At 37.2% G+C, this 21185-nt stretch overlaps 1 protein-coding gene across 1 annotated transcript in view; it reads right to left on the reverse strand.

Annotated features, from left to right (window-relative positions):
- RUFY1 (RUN and FYVE domain containing 1) overlaps window positions 1-19087 on the reverse strand; it is a gene marked incomplete in the record, with an annotated part of 403552 nt that extends 384465 nt beyond the window's left edge. The window contains 4 exon segments of the mRNA XM_053717225.1: window positions 5406-5523; window positions 12853-13010; window positions 18727-18786; window positions 18995-19087. Of these exon segments, the coding sequence (XP_053573200.1) occupies window positions 5406-5523; window positions 12853-13009 (275 nt within the window).
- Between the last annotated feature and the right edge of the window lie 2098 nt (window positions 19088-21185).

Consider the following 21185-nt stretch of genomic DNA (forward strand, 5'->3'; position numbering starts at 1 on the left):
GTTATCAATTTTGCGTAGTTCTCTTGGTATCCTTTGTTACATAATAAACTTAGGTGAGCTCAGGAGCGTGCAAGTGTATCTAGCTATGTGGCAGCAGTGCTTGCAACATTGTTTATAGAAATGCTAATATACATAGATACAAACACTGCTGCCCTAGACTGCTAAAGATGTGCACGCTTCTGGGCTCCCATCAGCCTACCTAGCTCTATACTTCAACAAAGGATATGAAAAGAGCAAAGCAAATTTGACAATAGGAGTAAATTGGAAATGTGTTTTAAATCACATGCTCCATCTGAATCATGAAAGTTTAATTTTGACTTTACTGTCCTTTTAATTGGGAGAGGCTGGTGTCAGGGCAAAAGTACAATAACACTGCCACCTACGTAATACAGATACCAGTGTTATAGTAGCTGGGTTCAGAAGTGCCACGGGCACTGGTCATAACAGTTATATAAATGATCTCTCACTAAACATCAGTGGTCTGTTTTTGATCAAATTGTGAATACTGAGCTGCTGCTTCGATTTTCTTTCACCTTGGCTCACATAGGATCTATTTCACAGTTTCAGCACAATGATCCAGGCAAGCAGAAATCAGAGATTCTAAAACAGAATCTATCATACAGGACCACATTTATACTGTTATGTTAAAGACGCCTATACATGGCATTATTAATAAACATATGCTGATTAAGGTCAGTAAACCTCAAATACAGAGAACAAACTTCAAAAACTCATATGACACCAATTAAGTGTGCAAGAGTATAAGCATTAGAAACAACCCCCCCCCTTCATTCTTTACAAAACCACCCTACACAATAAAATGAGAAGAGATCATGTGAGCTTCTATAACAGGATAGCACAAAGCTCAGGGGCCAGAAACAGGATCTTGTGTATAATTTATAACAGAATTGTGAAATATTAAGATGGACACAATCAATGTTGGTAGACAAATGAAAGCATTTTTTATTTATTGTATTAAAAAAAGAGGTCATTTTAATATGAGTGTGTCGTCTGAGCTAAAACATAAAAAAATGCCTCCATAGCAGCCAATATCTATGAAACCAATCTTAAATTAGTGTCCATGTGGTATCTTACCCCGCTAAGGTAACAAACATTTATCTAAATTCTAATAAAAGATGCTGGCGTGGCTGTGGGGAGGATTTGGTGGATCTGCAGGGTGTTGGATGCATTCTGGTCCAACGTTATACAATCTCTCTCTCTTCTAGATAAAGATGTGCCACATGAACCCCAAATCCTCCTGTTTTTCTCCCTACCAGCTTGATTATAAATACTGGAAAACAGTTATTGTTCCCACAACAAGTAATATTGAAATACATTCACATACTAGCCAAGTGTGAAAATTGCCTGAATAAAATAACACCTTGTTTGCTTCAATTGTTTTTCAATGGACAAACTCAAACCACCACTTGAATTATTTGCACAAGCCAATCCAGACTTGATACTGGGGAAGACAAAGCTTGGCACTGTCATTTTGCTTGCAAAACTTTGATTGTTTTAGAGTATGTTTTTACCTCTGGTGAGGTCAATTAGGTACAGATATGTGGCACGGTTATGCTTAATAAATCTGCAGTGTGCACTTTCAATCTTCAGAAATGTAAAAAACACAATTTTCAGAGATCAATTAAAAGAAAACGCGGCACAATAAATGCTTCCTATGCAAAATTATACATTTTATATTACAATGTCAAAGTATTTCATGACTCTTTTCATAAAGAAAATTATGGGCTAAAATACAAGTGGAGCTAAAAAACATTAGCTCTATTGTGCTTTAACATCGATCGAGCACCATCTATAGCGGTTATACAAATTTCCTATTTTTTTAACTCGAGCAACAATCTAGGGCACTTTAAAATCTGCAATTTGGCTAGTGAGGATGTGCGAAATTCCTCACATAATACACTTCTATGGGGACATACAGTAAAATTCATGTCAGATATTGAGAAGAGGGTGCACTAAGCTGATGGTGCTTTAACCCTTTGAGTGCTAAGCACTTTCCCACCTGGGTGCTAAGGATTTCTTAAAGGGGCTTTTATTTAATATTTTTAAAAATATTTTTTTTTAACTTTTTTTTTTATTTATTTCAGATCCCCAAGACTTTCACCGTTGGAAAGGTTAGGCAATTACCTTTCCAACGGTGGGTCTTGGGGGTCTGTAGCTGCTTAGATGCCCGAGATACAGGCTTCTAAGCAGCATGCCCCCTGCTCCTATATTTAACATTGTTAATGTTAAATAAAGTTGCGCAGTGACAACATCACGTTTATTGCGCGTGACGTCACCAGGCAAAACGGAAGCCCCGGCGATGCCTTTCATTATTCAGCACCGATCGCCGGGGTAGGAGTGGGTGGGAGCCCCCAGATCTCCCTCAAGTTGGGAGAGTGCTAGTGACGGCTCTGAGCCGTCATTAGCACCAGAGTGGGAAACTCTGTGACGGCTCAGAGCCGTCATTAGCACTCAAGGGGTTAAAGGGCCACTAAACCCAAAATCTTTCTTTCATGATTCAGATAGAGAATAGAAATTTAAACAACATTACAATTTACTTCCATTATTTATTTTGCTTCATTTTTTAGATATCCTAAGTTGAAGAAAAAGCAATGCACATGGTGAGCCAATGACACGAGGCTTCTATGTGCAGCAACCAATCAGCAGCTACTGAGCATATCTAGATATGCTTTTCAGCAAAGAATATCAAGAGAATAAAACAAATTAGATAATATAAGTAAATTAGAAAGATGTTTAAAATTGCATTCTCTTTCTAAATCATAAAAGAAAAAATGTGGGTGTCATGTCCCTTTAAGCCAAATGTGTGCAAGCAGTGGAGTCCTTATGTAGTTCTGTGCTATACTATTAATAATGGTTTACTTCAAGTCTTAAAAAATAACTCATTTTTACAGCAGTATTTTGTATTATGTCTGAGCACAACACTTAAAAAGTCACCACTTGCAACATGAACGGCAAATAGGATTCACTGCACAATCTATTAAAAGTATAGTGTGCGCAATAAAATGTTCGGCTATGTTAAAGCGATACTGAACACAATTTTTTTCTTTAATGATTCAGATAGAGGATGCAATTTTAAGCAACTTTCTAATTTACTCCCATTATCACTGTTTCTTCATTCAACTTGGCAACTGATTATGCTCCCTTACCATATGAAGACAGATTGCAGATTGTTACAGAGAGTGGCAGGAAAGGAGGGAGTCGGGCAGGGTTCCCTACACTACAGAAAAATGTGAGGCTGGGGAGAGGAAGGGATGGGGCCCTAAACTACAGAAACAAAATTAAAAAAAAAAAATGAAGAAAACACCCCCCCAGTAATTTGTTACTGGCAGACTTGTTGGGGAGAGGAAAGAAGGAAAGAAGGAAAGAAGGAAAGAAAGAAAGAAAGAAAGAAAGAAAGAAGGAAAGAAAGAAAGAAAGAAGGAAAGAAAGAAAGAAAGAAAGAAAGAAAGAAAGAAAGAAAGAAAGAAAGAAAGAAAGAAAGAAAGAAAGAAAGAAAGAAAGAAAGAAAGAAAGAAAGAAAGAAAGAAAGAAAGAAAGAAAGAAAGAAAGAAAGAAAGAAAGAAAGAAAGAAAGAAAGAAAGAAAGAAAGAAAGAAAGAAAGAAAGAAAGAAAGAAAGAAAGAAAGAAAGAAAGAAAGAAAGAAAGAAAGAAAGAAGCATTGATGCTCCTGAGCCTACATAGGTATTCTTTTCAACAAGGGATGCCAAGAGAACAAAGCAAATTAGATAACATTGGAAAGTTGTGCTGTCTAAATCAAGAAAGAAAAAAAATTGGTGTTTCAGGTCCTTTAAGTTGATTTGTTGCACAAAAAGACTAAACAATAGTTATGGTGCAACATGATGGAAATGGAATTGTATAGATCAATGAATCTATAACCAACGGCATTGTTTATACCACATTAATTCTTAGACATAATGTGATGATGCACAGTATAATGATAAACATATTATAGAATTTTCAGTAAAACAACTACATACTTTATTAAAACAGATGGCCAACTTTCTAACACAAGGAGGCCACATCAATATTTTAGTAGCCTCAAGGGATGCATATTAATATGAATATTACATACAGAAATAATATAATGCCACAGGGCCAGATTTAGGTAATGTTGCTTGGTACCTTCTATCTGCTGTCCTCCCCTTTTTGAGTGCACATATGAGTTTGCCCACCAACCAGAAGCCCCCAAAGCAAATTTATTTATTTCCACATTTTCCTGGACCACACAAACTATAGCACACATTCTGAATTCTACTTTTTCACTGGGGCCGCAAGAAGTAGTGTGAAGGGCCACATGTGGCCCATGGGACACCAGTCAGCCATCCTTGTATTAAACATTGATAGTGTATCTTAAAACTATCCCACCTATACAGATATAGCCCTCCTAAATACATGTTAGTACGATGATAAGTAAGGTTTTCATAGTAAATTAAAGGGACATGAAACACAAAAATAATATTTCCTGATTCAGATAGAGCATGTCATTTTAAACAGCTTTCCAATTTGGTATCCTTTAATGAATGAGCAGCAATGCACTATTGGGAATTAGCTGAACACATTGGTAAACCAATGACAAGAGGGATATTAAATTGTATGCTCTATGTGAATCATGAAATCATTTTTTGCGTTTCATGTCCCTTTATGGCTTACCAGCAGAAATACGGAGAATGAAATGGTCAGTGCTCAATGAAAAGCAAATGTAGTGTTTAAAGGAACATGAAACCCATGATTTTTCCATCATGATGCAGATAGAAGTAAATTGGAAAGTTGTTTAAAATTGTATTCTCTATTTCATTTTCTTAGTTTTCTTGGTATCCTTTGTTGAAAATAATACCTAGGTAGGCACAGTAGCTGGGAACTAGCTGCTAATTGGTGGTTGCCCATATATGTCTCTTGTCATTGATGTGTTCAGCTAGCTTTCAGTAGTGCACTGCTCCTCCTTCAACAGAAGATTCTAAGAGAATTAAGCTAAATTGATAATCTAAGTAAATTGGAAAATTGTTTAAAAATCTATGCTCTATCTGAATCGTGAAAGAAATATTTTAGGTTTCATGTCCCTTTAATATAACTATATAACTATTAAATGGTTAGTATAGAAAAGAAGAAGTTTAACATAATGCTATAGGAACTGAAGAAAGACATTCACATATCATTAAAACTAGTTGTGTCTCTAAGCATAAAAAGTACAATAAATCATGGATTTAGTCTTATTAATTTACCATATCTTTGATAAAAACGAAAAAATGATTACACAAAACAAATAGTAAAAAAAGAATAAAAAGAAACATACATTATAACTACACATAAGAACCAAATGTCCCATCAAGCCTGCACATAAGATTTGATGTCATCTAGCTATGTAGTTATAGTACAAATATACTTACTTTAGATCAGTAAGATTTCTGACGTTCACAAATAAATCAGATGATTCAGGGCACAATTTTTCAACCAGTTCCAAAGGACCAAAAAAAGATTTATTCTGCCCAATAAAACTTTTCTTAACTGTTAAGGAAAGCACAATATATCAAAACTTGTAAATTAATCTAGTCTAGGTTATATAAAAGTACTTAAAATCACAAACACACACATTTAGATAGATTTTTTTTATTTTATTATACTGTCCCTTTAGGTGAAACGCTTTATATGAACAACCACCAACAGCATATGGATGTTTTTTTTTAATTTGTATTTATTTATGACCCGAAACATCTTACACAGAGAAAAAAATCCAAACCGACACAAAAAGATCAAACATCAACCACATTGCACATATTGGAGAAGATCTAACATAAGAATCTATACTTATAACGACCATAAATACTTTAAGGTTTCATATTTCATAACAAAAATTATACATCAATCACAAATCTTTTGCAAAGATGCTTCAGACATTGGACATAATAATAAATAAAGAAAACAGCTTTTGTACAAAGAAGAAGAAAGGGGGGGGGGGGCGAAAAAAGAAGAAGGAAACAAAACTGTCTTCCACCCAGTCTCCCTGTGTCGACCTATCCTCTATATAATGAGGTGGTATTACAAAATCCTTAATGGGAGGGTGGTCGTCATTATGACGTTCTCGATAAGCATTTGTGAAAGCTAAAGGGCCAAAAGTCTGTTTTTGAATTGTACGAGGGAATGTTTTAATTATTGGAATCTAGTTTTCTAAAAAGTCTTGAACCCTACCCTCAGAAGAGAGATCTATATTGTGTGACTCAAAAACTAGTTTTTGTAAGAGTATTTTATGAAAACCAGAAAAACTAAACGGAAGTGGGTTTTACCAATTTTTCAAAAAAAAAAAAAAATGGTGTTTAGACTTCTAATGTTAGTTGATTTAGCAATTTCTACCTTGAAATGTAGGAGGAAAATTACATGATAGGCCTGAATTTTGAAATTATCATGGAAAAGTTTACCATACCAAAATTTGACTTTACCCCAGAATTGATTAATCTTAGGACAATAACAACATGTGAAGAGTGTCAGCCTTTTCCAAGTGACATTTTGGGCAATGTTGGTCTGTATTTACAAAAAATTTGGACAGTTTGAAAGGAGTTAAATATGTATTATGGATTAATTTGGTATGTGATTCCTTCCAACTTAGTGAGATATTTAGTTTCTCTAAAGCAAGAAAACTATATTTAATATTAGATAATTCCAAAAAAGGAAAATGGTGACACCAATAGGTAAACATTTTATGTAAATGTATTTGTCCCTGTTTGGCTAACATAATATTGTATGAAAGAGAAATTGAGAATTTACCTGCTACAAATTTTTTAATACATTAATTAATTTCAGACAATAGATAAATGGCACCAAAGTTCCAATTCTGAGAGTTAATGAAATGACGTAGTTGGAAATATGCAAATAGATTAGATCTAGGAAGTTCAAAAGTATTGATTAAATTATTAAAGGAAACAATCTGTCCGGAGGAAGAAAGTATTTGATGAGTATATTTAAGCCCATTACAGGCGCAGAGATCGAATACTACAGAATGGATTCCAGGCTTAAACTCCGGATTCCCTTGAATCAGTAAGAAAACAGAGAATCTATCTATCTATATAAAAAATACAATATATTTTCTGCCATGCGATAATAATATTACTAATTAGCTACATTCACCGGAAGCTTTTTTTCAGGACAATGAAGAATAGATTTTAAAGAAAAGGGGGAGATAAACATACTCTCTATCTCAAAAGAGGAGACTTTATTTGATTCTGTAAGCCAGTCCAGAGCAATCTTAACTAAAGTAGTTAAAATAGAGTTTAATATCAGGAAAGGCAAAACCACCATTCCCTTTTTTTTTTCAAAATTTAGATATCGATATAGGTGCTTTATGACCCTTTCAGAGGAATTGCGAGCAGGTTGAGTAAAAATTCCGAATTTCTTAATTAGAAATAAAAAGGAGGGAGATTTTGAAGTAAATAAAGTATTCAGGGAAATATGATTGTCTTAACAAAGTTTACTCGGACAGATAAAGAGAAAGGGAATGCTGCCCAATTTTTAAGATCGAGAATTGCTTTCTGGAAAACTTGTGGATAGTTCCATTTGTACCACATCCTAGGGTTTTTATGGAGAGTAATACCTAAATATTTAATACACTCTGTACTTTTAAAAGAGTGATTCAAATAACTATCCCCAAGTTTTCGAATCCACAGAAGTTCACTTTTTTCAACGATGATTTTGTAACCCTAAGCTAAAAACAGAGAGGATATGTAATATTTTTGGGATAGTGTTAAATGTATATTCAAGCAAAATAAGAAGATCATTAGCATATAGCAGAATTTTAAGACATAATGAACCAACTCTTATTCCACACAATTCTTGACGTAGCCAAATAGCTAATGATTCAATAGAAATATTAAACAACAGGGGCAATAAGGGACAGCCTTGTCAAGTGCCTCGTCCCAGGAGGCTTACCATTAATAAGGAGTGATGAGTAAGGATTTTTTTAGATCTTAGAAATAAAATCAAAGAAATGGCCTTTGAAACCAAATTGACCTAAGGAATATAGCAGATGGTCCCAGGAGATGGAATCAAATGCCTTCTCGGTGTCCACTGTTAAAATTGCTAAATCTGGGGGGCGGAGCTGGCCAGCAACAGAGATGGTCGCATGATCAGGGAGCTCTGTGCAATTAGTACCCAAGAAAACTCTATTCACATTAAGAAACCGAAAAAATAACTACATGGAAGGGTGATTCTGCAGGAAGGAGCCCCGGGCATGCTGCAACCGTTTAGGTACCTGAATGATTTATACTGAGCTGAGCAGTTGCACCGGAGCTTATTGCCACACACTGAGGCGCCATCTTGGATTGTTAAAACATCCAGCAAGAACGACCGCTGAAACTATAGATGCCTATTAAACCCTGAGCTTCTGTTGTAATATATTGCCTACTGTGTGTTACAGCACTTACTAATATGTGTGCACAAATAACCTTTCAAGCAGTAATAGAACTGTTGCAAGATCATGCAAAGAGGCTATGTGAGAGGCTGGACGCCTTACTCTGCACGATCCGATCGTCACGTATATGTGGTAATGAGATTGTGGAGGAGCATAAGGGAGTACAGGAACCGTAGAATGCTAAAGCATCCACAGCATTCCAAGGGAGCCCTTCTTTATTGCCAGCATCGGACACAAGCCCCAGGATAGAGATTCTCTCGAATGGGATATATTTGCCCCCGCCAGCTGAGTATACAGGCGCAACTGAGACTCACAGGGTGGATCATATGAGGAGGCAAGTACTGCACTGTTATCTGATGTTGGCACACTCTCAGGAATGCTTCCCCATATCACCGCAAACTACCGCACCATTACAGAGGGTCCGTTTGAGTACACAACAGAACTCAGTACTAGAGTGGGGCACTGTGCACTTGTCTTGGCAGGGTTGGGAGGAAAGCTGGCGTATTCTGCTCATATATCAGGTCGCAAAAATGAGCTGCCACTCCTCTTGGGGCCCCCAGTCCGGCATTGGGTGAACGTGGTGACCTATTCACAGTGACGGACCTGCATTTGCAGAAGTCCACATAGCCAAGATATTTTACTGGACTTTCAACTGACTATAACCGAGGAACCAGCATCCATGAAGGCCAAGGTCTAAAAATGTGTGGATTTGTACCTGAACCCTCCTGCTGTACCACTAGGTGTAGAACTAATGGGGACATATTGGCAATAGATGTAATTGCTATCTAAACATACGGGGGGCCGTTATATATGCTCTGCACTATACTCCACCATACTGCTAATTGTTCCTTCCCTTGTTAAGCTACTTGCTATAGGAAGCTATTTATTTCTTATTCATATGTTGCTTCTCACAAGAATCTGTTGAAGCTTAAGCATTTTTTATTGACAGAAGTGATTTGGTGTTGAGAACAGATGCCTGAGTGTCCCTTTCTCCTTAGCTAGCCCCTGGCGACACATAAATGTACAAATGATCTTATAGGGTACATATTGGTGCGTGTGTTGGTCTCGTGTGCTTGACTGAACCTCTACCTTATAAATGCAACTCAGAGATGTAGCACTGTTAACTGCTATCCTTGTTACGTGACTGCACAGTGGGTTTTCTGTACTCAGCTTCCTTACCAAATAGCCTATAAAGAGTGTGGCCAGCTCACTTTATGTATGAGTGTCTTAGACTGAGTCATTATTTTTCAAAATAGTAAATACAACTGCTGGTGACTAAAACTAGAAGGGCAGGTAATTGAGTGTGGGAGCTGGTATTGCTTAATCTGTTCTCTATGTGGGTTGACCACTTCTCCTGCTTCATGATGGCAATACCGCCTGAAACTCTCTCTGGGAGACCTAACATACCATCTCTTACTTATCTCCTGTCAAGATGTGTGATGTATTTCTCTTGTTTCTTCTCTGGGTCTTGTGCGACTGTTATGAGCTGTATATTTTAGGTAGAGCCATTCTCACATGATGAAAGTAGCCTATAGACATATTCTAAGTTAAGACTCCTTCAACACTCTCATGTCAATTTTAGAGCCTATTTCATCGCTGCCTAATGGTAATGCAACTGCAAGAATTTAATTATGCTCACTATGCAGTTTTAATGGGCTGCGGTCATACTGTAACGCCTATTGATTCTAACCACTAGAGCAAGTAAATGTATCTCTCAGTGAGTTTAACTAGTTAATACTCCTATGTGAATAGTTATATTGCTATAATAGCCCTAGGGCCTGAAATATAGATTTGTAACTTGTTAGTCAGCCTGCTACAACGTACTATATATTTCCTTAGATATGCACAGTGTGCGTTCATACTAACCTCTTAGCCATTTGCTATACATTAAGATGGCTGCTTGAGACAACCAGGTCAGCCACGAGTAGTTATATTCTCTAGGATAGGCCTACTATACATTGTGAAGTTTGCTTAGATAGATATCTATCCTATGTTTAAGTTGTTTGCAGGCTACTGTCTGACCCCTAGGATATCAAGGAGAGGTACACACTCAAATAATCTAAAGCAAATGACATGCTATTGACAGATCCCTCTTGATATATATGTTTAGAGGCCGTGTCTACCCACATTTTTAATCCCAGTACGGGAATGACTCCGTAATTTCCCTCTTACATTTCCCCCCATCCCCGTTTGGCAGAGTTACGTAGTCTCTGCCCTGTCCAAGAAGTCACTGCGGCTTCTTGGGCCCTAATAACAAGAATAACACTGTTATATCTACATATATACTCCTTCCTACATATAACCTGTTAGATGTTGCGATTTTGCCTTATTTAATCTTTAATCTATGGTAGCACCAACGTAAGATTGTTTGCTGGTCTCCCTTATGTGACCTAGACTGGCACTGTTGTTTCTTGAGCCTAAATATGATAAACTTGTATTTTTTATATTGTCTAATTTCTGTACATGATATTGTCCTACATTATGCAATGTTTAGTATTTTCAAAAAAAACCTACAATATTTATATGCTGTTCAAGTAGGATTAGATTAGGCTTGTAATCTTCTTAATGTATACTCAATGAGGAGGACTCTCTGGAATCCCGTGACATGTCTTCAGATAAGCCCCAGCTATCTGATCCCAAGGATCTCTATTATACAGAAGACACTAGTGACCTTAATCATTAAAATAGAGGCTTTGATGAGGGATGATATTGTGCCCTGGTTATCACATTGTTGAATGTTATCTTATTGTATGTGACTATAGCCCTGTATTATTGCTCTTGGGATGTTATCCTTCATTCTGTGACTGTTGTACTTGTTTTTTTTGCCTCAACAACGGATATTATCGCATGGTCTGAAATTATAATGTCATGGATCTTAGAGATGGATTCTAACAAAAGATTTTAAGAAGTGAAATTAAAATATAATCAATCCTAGAAAAATTGTGGTGATATTTAGATTCACACGAAAAAGCATATGTATCAGGGAATTTAATCCACCAGACATCATTAAGTTTGAGGGATGTACAACATTTTTTAAAATATGAAGCTGCTTTATTGCATTGCAGCTTTAAAGAGGTCATATTGTAATCACCTCCAAGTATTAATCTCTGACTACAATGTGGATATAGTTTTTTTTATCATATCCCAGAATTCAGCTGAAAAATAGTCTGGGCCATAAACATTACATAAGATGTATTCAAGACCTTTAATTAAAATATGGATTATAATAAACCTACTATTCCGGTCACATTCTATTTTAGTAACTTGATATTCTAAATTCTTATGTATTAGAATAGCCACCCCACATTTCGGCATTAAACAGGGGGTGGCAATTACTTCTCCTACCCAACGTGATTTTAATTTGGGTAGTTCCTAACCAAGCCCCAAGGTTTTTGGAGAATACAGACGTATACCTACTTCAGTTTGCTTCCGTTTGTGTAAAGGGTATTTTCATATGCAACGGAAGGGGGAGGGGGAGTGTCTGCTATTTCCCACTTGCAGTGGGTGTTCCAGTAAGTTTTTAAACAGAGCTAAACTGGAAGCTTCTAAATAAGTTTTTAAACAGGTTTATACTGGATTTTTATATCAGTATCTGTGCATATTATTCTTTATAGTAGTGTCTAGTACATGCAGTTATATGAAAATTGGTGTATACTGTCCCTTTAAACAAAAGATACCAAGAGAATGAAGCAAATGTGAGTATACAAGTACATTGCAAAGTTGTATGTTATTTCTGAATCATGAAAGAAAAATGTTGGGTTTCATGTTCCTTTAAAGAAAACAAACAGATAAATATTGGAATACTGTATACAGTATAGTGTTGAACTGCTGAAATAGATAAACATTCACTGGACAATCTTGACTTTAAAGGGAATAAAGTATTTATGGAAGAGAGATGTACTATATTGCATATAAGGTTTAGAAGTACCAAAAGGTGTTTTCATGCCTTTTGTATTAAAATATATATTTATAACAGCTCAGCCAATGACAGATTTATGTTCAGGAACAAAGATAATGGCATAATCCTGTTTAGGAGTGGGTTTTTTAAAAAAAAAACAACTTTGGTTGTGAAAATGATTTTGTATTAATACTAATTAAATACATTCATTACTAGACATGGGTATTTTTAGAATGTGGCATTTATTTGTGTGTTGTACTTTCACACTGATATATCTGGCACCACAAAGAGTCGAATGACGCTGCCTGTCGCCAAATTCAGAAAAAACCCTGCACATGCGTATTCGTTAGTAGATGTACTTACCTGACAGCTGTCAATAAAATTGCTTAAAAATTAGTGATGCATAAAATACTTTATTCAATGTTTCAATGCTGAAAAATTTGACACGATTTTATATGAGAGATAAGAGCATTGAATTTTCTTGTATTGGGTATAAAAAAACAGATACATTAAAAACAAATGTTGACAAATTAAATACCTTTTAATCCATGTTTCAAACAATGCTCTATAATCACAAAAAATTGCTGGAGAGGTGGGTAGTCAGCATCCACACTTCTTCCGAGATTTAGGGCAGACTGAATTAATACTTTTATGCTGAGTTTCATCATATTCATTAAATTGGCACGTTCATCCATCCTGAAAAAAAGTGAGAGCAAATCTCAACAGACATTATAAAAAGGATATACAAATATTTTAGCATTAGTTGTTTTTTGTTTTAAAGGGGCAGTAAACCTACAAAGTAATGTTATATAATTCTGCAAATAGTGCAGAATTATATAACATTAGCTTAGCGCCAACTTTATATAACAGACCTGAGCGGGAGCAAGCTACATTTAGTTTAATGGCACGATCGGGTGCGCTGTTACTAGACAGCGTGCCCTTAATGCACTTAGAAAAAAACAGACCCGCTTAGTAGAGCCAGGAGCGGCGTTCTGCAAAATTGAACTTCGTAATAAAAAGTCTCTGCAACACTTTCTATATTGTTAGGATATTCTATGCCGTCCTAACCGCACTGGGCTTTAACTCCCTTAGGACTGTACTGGCTGTACTGAGACTAAAGGCTCTTCCGGAATGGGATCGCAGGCTAGAGGGCGTGCCTAGCATCACAGGTACTCCCCACACACACAATACCATTATTTAAATCACGCAAATGTGTAACATATGTTTACATCAGAACTTATAAGACATATAAGTCCAGCCATTAAGGGGTTAAACACAGGGTAACAAGAGAAGAAATCAAAATTAGATAACAGTTAAGTAATTTGGAAAGTTGTTTAAAATTGTGTGTTACAGTTATATTTAAAGCAATGTAAAACCCAACAATAAAATAAAGTATAAATAATGAAAGTATGTTATAAACAGACAAAAAGTACAGCAGGCCAAAGGCTGGTTACTTCTATAGGAAGATAAAGGGGCATTTAAAGGGACATAAAAAAAATATTTTTATGATTCAGACAGAGCATACAATTATAAACAAGTTTTCAATTTACTTCTGTTATCAAATGTACTTAATTCTCTTGGTATCCTGTGTTGATGCTGCAGAAATGCACTACTGGAAGCCAATGGCGAGAGGCATAAATGTGCAGCCACCAATCAGCAAATATTTCCCAATAGTGTAGTACCTACCTAGGTATGCTTTTCATCACTGGATAACAAGAGAAGGAAGCAAATTATATAAAAAGAAATACATTGGAAAGTTGATTAAAATTTCAAACTCTATCTGAATCATGAAAGTTTAACTTTTACGTTATTGTCCCTTTAAAAGAATTCTACAATGTGGGTCTACATATTATTATGTTACACAATTTATTTTCCCATTTCTTACAGAGTTATGCCACCAACTGAAAAGGTTTTATATAGAACTGTAACATTTATAAAGCATAATAATTTATTCTTTAAAGGGGCCTAAAACCTAAAATTAAAAATTGCAAATTTAAAGGGCCATAATAGTCAAAAAATTACATGCTCAAATTTGTTAGAACATGTAATTTTAAGACTATTGACCCTGAAGTACTATGTGTATAACCCCCTGCACATGGGTTAAATAGAGAAAGAGAGATAAGTACCGCTCGGGACCTGTCGCTGATCCAGTCAGCAGCGTTAGTCATACGACTCAGATGTGCAACTAGCGCTACTGATTAGATCAGTGGTTATGTCCGCTCGGGAACAGCATTGATTTGCAGGTCCCTAGTGGTACTTCTACTGTGTGGGTACTGTGTGTTTAGCAGGTGTTAAACACACAATAGTGCAGGGTTGATAATCTTAAAATTGCATGCTCTAATGAATTAGAGAGTTTCATTTTTTTACTATTATGGCCCTTTAAGGGGGCATTGTACATTGTATTCATGTTTCATTAAAAATGCCATTTTTAAACATTAACACCATTTTTGGTGTTTGAAAAACAAATGATAAACCTACTGTTTTAACCTGTAATCAATGTACCACACTCACGTTCAGCTAATACAAATAAAGCAATTTCATAGTACTCACGATCTGCAAATATTAAATATCTAACCAGTCCTTTCCTTTCTAAAACTTCTCTTATTCCACTGAAACTTTGCAAATTTCCAGCTATCACACCACTCAGCGGCAGCCAGTTCTTTGCAGTTCTGTTGTGGTTTGGGAACAAGCTTGTGCTCTAACTGATAACAGTGGCTGTGGCCCTAGACTTGGAGTAGTAGTATCTGCAGCTTAGCTGCTGTTCTGCATTCAGCTATTGAGGGTGAATTTCTGATACTCCAAAATAGTGGGGCTCAATGAACTATGTGGCATAAAAGATTAAAGTAACAGATTTTTGCAATAAGTGGCATTATCATCATTGCTTAAGGGACAAAAATACATATTTTTCTTTTTTTATCTGTTTACATTTTTAACCAATTTCCCTGATGTTTTAAATTCGTTTTTAACATTGCCATATGCTGACATTAAAGGGACTTGCTGACATTAAAAGGACTTGAACTCCCAAAAAAAATTCTTACATGATTTAGATAGAGCATACATTTTTTTTTTTTAAATATTTATTTATAACCAACAATGAATACAATGTCCATATCGGCACAAAAAAAAAACAAGAGATATTTCAGTTTGTCATACATGTTATGATAACAGAGAAGAAAAGAAAACGAGAAACAATATCAACCAAACATGAAGTATATATTATAATTCATATATACAATAGATTAACCTGAATTATCCATCTATTTAGTCATTACTCATTGTTGGAATTTTTTTATTTTATTTAAATTAAAACAAAACAAAACAAAAACAATCCAAGAGGAAAAGAAAAAAAAAAAAGAAAAAAAAAAAAAAAAAAAAAAAAAAGGGGAGGGAGGGGAAAGGGAAGGTGGCCATCTCTCATTCATCTCGCCCAGCTACCAGATGCCTAGTAAGATTAGTTCAGAATTTTGAAATGGGAAGATCATATATTCTTTTTCATTTTCAGGGAGTGATTTAATATATACTGCCCATTTATTGAAAAAATTCCTTATGTCCTCTTCATTGTCTATGTCTGTGTCTTTTTGTTCTAATAAGCATTGTTTTTTTAGACAGTTTTGGATTTCGCATACGCTGGGCGCTGAGCGCGTTTTCCATTTTTTACAAATTAAGTATCTAGTGGCTAATATCGAGACAGAGATCAGGTTATCATTAGGGTGGCGTTCAGTTAGATTATCGTTACATAATATAATTTGATATAGGGTAAGAGTTACAGGGGGAATTTTCAGCACCTTATTCAACCAATATTCAAGCTTGCACCAAGTATTTCTTACTTTTGGACAGAACCAAAGCATGTGTTCTAAGTTGCGCATACATTTTTAAGTAACTTTCCAATGTATTACTAATATCAGTTGTGCTTCATTCTCTTGGCCTACCTTGGTATTATTTTTCAACAAAATATACAAAGAGAATGAAGCAAATTAGATAATAGAAGTAAATTGGAAATCTGTTTGTTGAACTTCATCTATTATCAGTATTATCTTGGTGGTTATATGTAAAAAGGATTAGGTCTAGGTTTCAGATTTATAGATTTGATTCAATCATTTCTAAAAGTGTCTTTATACATCACATTCATATATGGATTTAAAAAAATAGTCATATGTTTTAAAACTTTCTACTTCACATTAAAAAAAATTAAAAAGATACATAAACGTATGTTTTTCTTACGTGAACAAACATGACATGCAGAACATAAAACGAATCACATCATTCTCATGGTGTTATCCCTCACTTAAATATCTAGGGGTCAAACTTGCGCCAACTTATGAAGACATGTTCACTATGAATTACATCCCTCTTAAACGGACAATTATAAATGAGCTCTCCTCATGGAGATCTAAACAGATATCTTGGTTGGGACGTATAGAAGTTATCAAAATGAATATTTTCACAAGAATACTCTACTACCTACAAACACTACTCATCCCATTGCCCAAAAATTACTTCTTCTATACAAAAAGCATTTAATGACTACATTTGGAACAGAAAGCCACCTAGAATAAATCAAAACATAATGTACTCACCCAGATCTCAGGGGGGAATGGGAGTTCCAAATCTTGAATTGTATAGACAGGCAATAGTTTTACAGAGGGTTGTGGACTGGAACATTCACTACCAGCACAAGCGCTGGGTCCCCTTAGAACATCTAATACACCAAAAACCTCACCTAGGTAGACTGTGTTGGGATATTTCCAACAAGCTCCACCTCAAAACAGATAGTAACCCAATAACGAGTGAGACATTCCGGACATGGGACAAAGTCATTAACACATCTTTATTTATCTCCTCCAAACCATCTCCACTGACGTCCCTCCTGGAGAATTCATAATGCGCCCGCCTGCTAACACGATAGATCCAGTAAACCAGGCTACAGATATAGCAGTACGGATCATGACTGCAAACAAATCAATTCGCACACAATCAGATCTGATTGCAGAGGGCCACGAATGCTTCTCCAATTGGTTCACATACCGACGATCTAGAAACTACATTCTTAAACACAAAGACAGAAATAACTTAACAAGACCGCTGACAAAATTCGAATCCTTATGCGTACAAACACCACCACTTAGACACACATTATCCACGATTTATAAACTATTATCCCAGAAACCCCCAGGGTATATACCCCCATTTCTAGAAAAATGGGAAACAGATCTAGGTATTATCATACCACCCCAAATGAGTAATTCCATTCTACAAGCCACTAGAAAATTCTCTATTTCATCCTCTATTCTAGAACTCAATTTCAAACTGCTACATAGGTGGTATTTTACCCCAAAGAAACTACACCGTTTATTTCGCTCCCACCCAAACACGTGTTGGAGATGCGGACACGTGAATAGTAATGATGCACATATGTGGTGGTGGTGTAACGATATTCAAAATTTCTGGCGACTAGTAGTTAAGGAAATAGAAACTATACTGGAGATTGTGCTCCCCCTAGACCCCGCGATATGGCTTCTAAATAAGCCCCCAAATATTAAACATAAACCCTATTTATGATTATTTATGATAATGACAAATGGAGCAAAACAACTAATAGCCAAAAACTGGAAAAGTAATAAAGGCCCTTCACTGGGCATGTGAGTTGAAAAAGTTACAGACCTTTTAGAACTTGAAGAATATTATTATCTCAAAAATGATAAAATGGAAACCTATGCAGAAATGTCTCAAGTCTGGGAAACTTACATACACACTAAGTAAGTATATATATACACCCCCAGTCGGTTGCGGGCGGGACAGGACTCGCCCACCTATACCCCTTTTTCTTTTTCACCGCTATTCCTTTTCCCCATTGTTTCATTTAAACTCATTTTATAAGTTCTTATGAATATAAGTTTTTGTTCACTTATTTACAAAATCAGGAAAACTTATGACAACTGTTAAAAATGTAAATTTGAGGAGCTGCGTCTCCCACTTCTTGTATTTTACTTCTTTATTTTCAATAAAGTTGTTTGAAAAAAAAAAAGTATGTTTTTCTTTATTGCATCTAAACCAGTAAATAATAGCATAGACCATTTTCACACAAATAAGAACTACATGTAAAATACTTGTAAGTCTCAAAAGCTAAATAAACCAACAAGATAAATAGGATGCAAAAAAATAATGGTCTTCTTGTGATACTAAGCCTATAGCCAATACACTTCAATTTATAAATGATATACCAATATAACTGATAGTACCAATATTTTTTTTTATATATATATATATATATATATATATATACACACAGACATACACACTATTTTAGCCATTTTCATTTATAATATGCTTCAGTGAAATAGCAAAGTAGCATTTTGATTCAAGTATAACACAAAACAAATTAGCAGAGTCTAATGCAACATAATATTCATACCTGAGACTGGAAAGTTACATTGATAGAAACTCACTCTGCCCGATTACCTATCGCACGTATCTGAAAATTAAAGAAAAATATTATGCTATAGAAATCTAATGAAGAAAGTGACCTGGCAGGTGCAAACAGCTGATGTATGACGTAGAGAAGTGACGATTTCGTTTAAACGGCCAAAGATACAGTTTTATATAATATCTTAAAGGACTTAAAAGTTTTAAAACGATAAACTATTTAGAGTGGCTTCAAGACGTAAAAATAATGTACTTACTGCATTCAGCCATTACAGGAGAAGAGAAGTGCCAGGAAACTCCTACTCCCAGCAATGCAACTGTAAGTGCATGATCAGTCTACGGAGTCCGGGGAGGGACATAGGAAGAAATTCTGGTATTGCTTTTCAGTAGTAATGGTCTCTCGCTCTCTCTCTATAGGAATACGGCTATCTGCTGGTGTAAGTTGTTATAAAAAGTAGCTGGCAAAACGTTCTGTTATTTAAATAAAATGCTTATTGGTAAGCTCGAGGGATGAACTATAGACAGAAGTGAGCCAAACCTACAGCAAACACTTTTGCATCGATATTAATTAAAAATGATCACCCATAAGTAATGTTTAGTAGTTTGTTTTCTTATTTATTTATTTTAAACAAACAGAATATATGGTTGATGTATCGGTTATGTGACACTTTTTGAAATTCTGCCTTTTGATGCTATTATTTATATGACGACTAGTCCTAAAGCCCGTGTACACGCCGGGCCATTTTGTGCAGTATACAGCGGTCCCATCCCTTGCTCTCTCTTTTGCTCTCTCTATCCCTCTCTCTTTTGCTCTCTCTATCCCCCTCTCTTTTGCTCTCTCTCTCTCCCCTCTCTTTTGCTCTCTCTCCCCTCTCTTTTGCTGTCTCTCTCTCTTCTCTTTTACTCTCTCTCTCCCCCCTCTCTTTTGCTCGCTCTCTCCCCCTCTCTCTTTTGCTCGCTCTCTCTTTTGCTCGCTCTCTCCCCCTCTCTCTTTTGCTCGCTCTCTCCCCCTCTCTCTTTTGCTCGCTCTCTCCCCCTCTCTCTTTTGCTCGCTCTCTCCCCCCTCTCTCTTTTGCTCGCTCTCTCCCCCCTCTCTTTTGCTCTCTCTCTCCCCCCTCTCTTTTGCTCTCTCTCCCCCTCTCTTTTGCTGTCTCTCTCCCCCCCCTCTCTTTTGCTGTCTCTCTCCCCCCCTCTCTTTTGCTGTCTCTCTCTCCCCCCTCTCTTTTGCTGTCTCTCTCTCCCCCCTCTCTTTTGCTGTCTCTCTCTCCCCCCTCTCTTTTGCTGTCTCTCTCTCCCCCCTCTCTTTTGCTGTCTCTCTCTCCCCCCTCTCTTTTGCTGTCTCTCTCTCCCCCCTCTCCTTTGCTGTCTCTCTCCCCCCTCTCCTTTGCTGTCTCTCTCCCCCCTCTCCTTTGCTGTCTCTCTCCCCCCTCTCCTTTGCTGTCTCTCTCCCCCCTCTCCTTTGCTGTCTCTCTCCCCCCTCTCCTTTGCTGTATCTCTCCCCCCTCTCTTTTGCTGTCTCTCCCTCTCTTTTGCTGTCTCTCCCTCTCTTTTGCTGTTTCTCCCTCTCTTTTGCTGTCTCTCCCTCTCTTTTGCTGTCTCTCCCTCTCTTTTGCTGTCTCTCTCCCCCCTCTCTTTTGCTGTCTCTCTCCCCCCTCTCTTTTGCTGTCTCTCTCCCCCCCTCTCTTTTGCTGTCTCTCTCCCCCCTCTCTTTTGCTGTCTCTCTCCCCCCCCCTCTCTTTTGCTGTCTCTCTCCCCCCCCTCTCTTTTGCTGTCTCTCTCCCCCCCCCCCTCTTTTGCTGTCTCTCTCCCCCCCCCCTCTCTTTTGCTGTCTCTCTCCCCCCCTCTCTTTTGCTGTCTCTCCCCCCCCCTCTCTTTTGCTGTCTCTCTCCCCCCCCCCCTCTCTTTTGCTGTCTCTCTCCCCCCCCTCTCTTTTGCTGTCTCTCTCCCCCCCCCTCTCTTTTGCTGTCTCTCTCCCCCCCCTCTCTTTTGCTGTCTCTCTCCCCCCCTCTCTTTTGCTGTCTCTCTCCCCCCCCCTCTCTTTTGCTGTCTCTCTCCCCCCCCTCTCTTTTGCTGTCTCTCTCCCCCCCTCTCTTTTGCTGTCTCTCTCCCCCCCTCTCTTTTGCTGTCTCTCTCCCCCCCTCTCTTTTGCTGTCTCTCTCCCCCCCTCTCTTTTGCTGTCTCTCTCCCCCCCCTCTCTTTTGCTGTCTCTCTCCCCCCCTCTCTTTTGCTGTCTCTCTCCCCCCCTCTCTTTTGCTGTCTCTCTCCCCCCCTCTCTTTTGCTGTCTCTCTCTCCCCCCCCCTCTCTTTTGCTGTCTCTCTCTCCCCCCCCCTCTCTTTTGCTGTCTCTCTCTCCCCCCCCCTCTCTTTTGCTGTCTCTCTCCCCCCCCCCTCTCTTTTGCTGTCTCTCTCCCCCCCCTCTCTTTTGCTGTCTCTCTCTCCCCCTCTCTC

Source organism: Bombina bombina, chromosome 6 (assembly GCF_027579735.1).
Source record: "Bombina bombina isolate aBomBom1 chromosome 6, aBomBom1.pri, whole genome shotgun sequence".
Taxonomy (NCBI): Eukaryota; Metazoa; Chordata; class Amphibia; order Anura; family Bombinatoridae; genus Bombina; species Bombina bombina.